Source organism: Punctularia strigosozonata (assembly GCF_000264995.1).
Source record: "Punctularia strigosozonata HHB-11173 SS5 unplaced genomic scaffold PUNSTscaffold_5, whole genome shotgun sequence".
In the NCBI taxonomy this organism is placed as follows: domain Eukaryota; kingdom Fungi; phylum Basidiomycota; class Agaricomycetes; order Corticiales; family Punctulariaceae; genus Punctularia; species Punctularia strigosozonata.
This window is the reverse complement of record NW_006767437.1, coordinates 2,020,977-2,025,158: the sequence shown is the minus strand read 5'-3', so window position 1 is coordinate 2,025,158 and position 4,182 is coordinate 2,020,977. Positions and strand designations below refer to the sequence as shown.

Here is a 4,182-nt window from a genome sequence, read left to right as displayed (position 1 = left end):
ACAGCCACCGGAGTTTTATTCCGCTTACTTATGAACAATGACTCGTTATTCCTTCTAACTCCTTGATTCATAATTCTGACCCACCTAAGTGGGTCGGTCTTACTCATCCTTGTGCCCTGCATGTGATTCTCTTGTACTATTCTTGGACCATGGATTTGTGTATATAAGACCCCTGTAGCTTGCCCTAAGTCCCCATCTCGACCTCTTGTGTCTTGGGGACTTAGGTGAGTAACCGTCTCTGTACTAGATACTATGCTAACTTGTGTCTTGGGGACTTAGTGTGTGACCTTGAGTCCATTAGGTGCCTATTGCGTCGCTGTCGACCTCGTGTCCAGTGACCTTGAGTCGAGCTCAGCTCCTCCTTTTCTGCGTGTACTCTTGCCTAAAGTAAGTGCCGACGACGCTGCCTTTCCAACCGACTCTACCCGATTACTTGGACATTCTGGCTGTCTAAGTAGTTGGTAACCCCAACGGGCGTTCCCCTGCACGTCGCTCGTCACAGCGGGCATATCAACGCACCGCATGTGCACCCGTCAAACTGACGGATAGGAGGGATACTCCTCCTGGCGCTATAGTTGTATCCTGACATTACTGTCCTTGAGTGCTTGTACGATGTTGTCTTGGAGGACCACATTCAGCAGTTGGTCAAAGTTGTAAACCACATATCCGAACTGTAATTAGGAAAATTAGTCTCCTACTGCTCAGGGTAACTGCAACAACACATACCACCTTGTCTTCACAAGGAGCAGTATCTGCATTGCTGTCCTTCTTCCATAATATGTATGCGACAGCTTTCTTATCATCAGGGGCTTTCACCAGGTGAAAGTCATTCTCCTCCAGACAAATAGCATCATGGTGAAGGATCTGACCACTCTCTAAGGCTTGAGCGAAGGATGCCTTAGATTCAAACATAGCCTTTCCTGTCTGTAGCCGAGGAACTTCACTGCTTGATCAATAGATGTCAAACACTGTTCTGCTCTAGATACAATGTAAAAGGAACTGACCGGGTGTAACCAAGCCATATCACTGGGTCTGTGATTGGATTTTTAAGCTCAAAAATCATGAAAAAATCTTATAAAACTCCAAAATCTTTAAAACATTTTTAGCCTTAAAAATCCTGTAAAAGTTTTAAACTGTCTTTAAAACTTTTACCTCAAAAAAGTTTGATCTAAATGTTGAAAAAATGCTGTATCTGTTTTAACATTTTTGTAAAAGATTTCCTACCCTAAAAACCTTGAACCAGTTTGTCAACCAAGCAATTATTTTGCAAAACTATGGACCTATGTTTTGAAAGTTCCATCAATGCATGAGTATGCAAGAATTATGGGAGTTAGGGCTGATCCTCTCCAACCCTTGCCAATGTTCCTCTACCAACACCATCAATTCCACCACCATATGTTATTATACTAGCTGCACTAGTTGAATATCAGAATTTTCTGCACACAAGTTTCAAAAACTCTACCTAAGAACCATGCATAAATATGGAAATAAACATTTTATGGAAACATGATTTCAAACTTTTAGAGCCAAAAATGCAAATATAAATGATGTAAAAATCATGATAAACTTTCAAGATTTTTGCTTAAAACTTTTAGCTGTAAAAATTATATAAGAACCATTAATCTGGTTCAAGATTTCCTCTGTATGAAATCATGAAAAGATTTAAAAGTTTTATAAGATTTTTACATCATTTTTTGGGTCTAAAAATGCAGTCACAGACCCAGTGTATTGCCTCTTCTCTAATCATCTTCACTGCTTTCTTGACATGAAGCAGGGTATTCCTCATCGGCCGTGCGCGCTCGGTAAATATTTTGTAGACCTTAGATTTAGTGTCCCCATAGTGGTGTTTCTGGCAAAGAACATTCCAAACAAACTGCCACAACCATTCAACTGCCCCTGGATTTGCAGTATCCTGTCCATTCTCGAGCTAAACATAGGTTTCATATATTCAACACAACATGCTCTAGCTGTTATTCAATGGGACCACCTACTATTCTCAAAAGGTTCTGAATTTCAGGAAGGCCCTTCGGCTGGTTCTTCTCTGCCTTCAGGTGTGCCTGTCTCTCTTTGAGGCGTGAAACGAAGATCTCCTTGGTGCCCATGGGCATGGCAGTCCGTAGAATTTGTCTCCAGCATTCGTCCTCAGAGGCTTCTTCCATTTTGGCAATCCAAGTACGTATACAAGTCAACAGTTCACGTCTCAATATGCTGCTGAAGTTCTGTGCGGAGCCTTGTGCTGACTGAAGCATAGAAGGGTCACTTAACATGGGAGGATGTAGCTGATTCTGAACTCACCATTCCGACAGCTTCAACCGTTACATTATCAACGGCACTTGGACGCACAGTGGCCCATTCTACATCATATTGAGATCCCTTCTCCAGGCAACTAATATCGAAGGAAGGTAGTGCCATAACATGATGTAAGGCACCTTGTGGGTCATCTTCACGATATCCAACCTCTACTCGGACCCTTTTGGCACGGAGTCCTGGAGAGGGTGGTGGAGAAGAAGTTGGGGAACGAGGGCTCATCGGGTGATCTATGGACAAGCCACAGCTGTGCGCGAGGGCTTCAAGTTGATCTTCAGCAAGACTCATCGCTTCCGGGCTGAGCTTCCTGTGGATCTGTGGGCACGCACAGATCTTTTGTCAGCGGCAAGGAATGAATGGACAAAAGAAGCAGGAAGGATGAGAGAGCTCACAGCAGCCTGGCTGGACATCCGGACGATTCGGAGGTGTTGTGAGCGCTAACTGCACGTGTCAATTACGCGGTGTGTGCGTGGCTTGGCTTCCGAGTGCTATGAGTGGGATCAGGACCAGGGTCAGCCAGGATCGGGAAACACAGTCGTAAGATATAACTGAGTCTTATGATGCACGGGACGATGACGGAAGCTGTGAAATCTGCCCTGGGTCTTCTTTGCACGCACAAGGTTCAGAGGGTGCATCAGGGATAACTGCACGTGTCGATTACGCGGTGTGTGCGTGGCTTGGCTTCTGAGTGCTATGGATGGGATCAGGACCAGGGTCAGCCAGGATTGCGAAACATGGTCGTAAGATATAACTGAGTCGTACGACGCACAGGACGATGACGGAAGCTGGGAAATCTGCCCTGGGTCTTCTTCGCGCGCACAAGGTTCACGGCAGGGCGTGTCGTTGGGTGATGTGTCTGCCTCGATCGAAGTGCAGTGAGCCACGCAAGCCCTGGTGGTTCGTGTTCGTGTATATATGCCCTGGAGCGCGAGCTGGGCGGGAGAGAAGAGGACGAGGAGAGGACAGGCACGTGGAGGAGAAAGGGCAGAAGGCGTGAGGGGCCAAGAGCTGAGCAGGGGCGTGCGCCGGTCCTCTGCGCGAGGTCAATATCCATCAACCATCTCCGTTCTTTACCCCGGCCTCCGGTCTCATCGACATTTGCTCATTCATCGTGTAATATATACCAATCTGCACAAATCGAGGATATTGCGTTGCCGGCTAGGGTCAGGCAACGCGCTCAATGGACTCACCTCTGGAGCTCAAGGCCTTTGAGGTTCTTCGCATGAAGCTGCATGCTATCGCTGTCGCGCGTAAGAAGTGCAAGTCACTTTATAAGTGAAGAGACTTCCGCCTGGGTTCCCGAGCCTTATCAGAAAGCTGAGGACTATCCAGTTGAGTTCGGTCTTATAGATAAGAAGGAGACGAAGACGAGAGAGCAGAGGTGAGAGTATGAGAACTGATAGCTAGACGTGACGACTTGAAGAGATAAAACAGAACTATAAGACTGAATCCCACTAGGCAACGGTGCTAGGGCAATTCAGAATGAGGCAATTGACACGACGCAAGAACCCGAACTACGTTACATGAAAACGGACTGTTTATATACTAATCGAATGAGTCACTGTTGTTACGGAGATGAAGGCTGCGCTGCGAGGCTACGCTATGAGGCTATGTTGGAAATCGATGGCATCCTGAGTATCTTGACTACAAACACCTTCATCTAGCTACCATCCGATGGTAGAATCTTGTCACGTTGATGAACCACGCAGCCTCGTTCTCGGCGGCGATATAGAATGACTCATGCGGTGACCATCCTATCTTCATCAGCCTGCATGACTCCTCAACCCTACACCCTGCACAGCTAATCTTCCCTGCCCGACAACAAGTCCTGTACGCTCGACAACGATTGCTGTACGCCCGACGACAAATCATGTA

The 4,182-nt window shown here is 46.5% G+C and overlaps 1 protein-coding gene across 1 annotated transcript; it reads right to left on the bottom strand.

The window, feature by feature from the left end:
• Positions 1 to 569: 569 nt before the first annotated feature.
• On the bottom strand, positions 570 to 912 carry PUNSTDRAFT_133811 (uncharacterized protein; the record flags this gene model as incomplete). The annotated part of the gene is made up of 2 exons (XM_007383250.1): positions 570 to 671; positions 727 to 912. The coding sequence occupies 2 exons, from the start codon at positions 910 to 912 to the stop codon at positions 570 to 572; spliced, it is 288 nt and encodes a 95-aa protein (XP_007383312.1).
• Between the last annotated feature and the right edge of the window lie 3,270 nt (positions 913 to 4,182).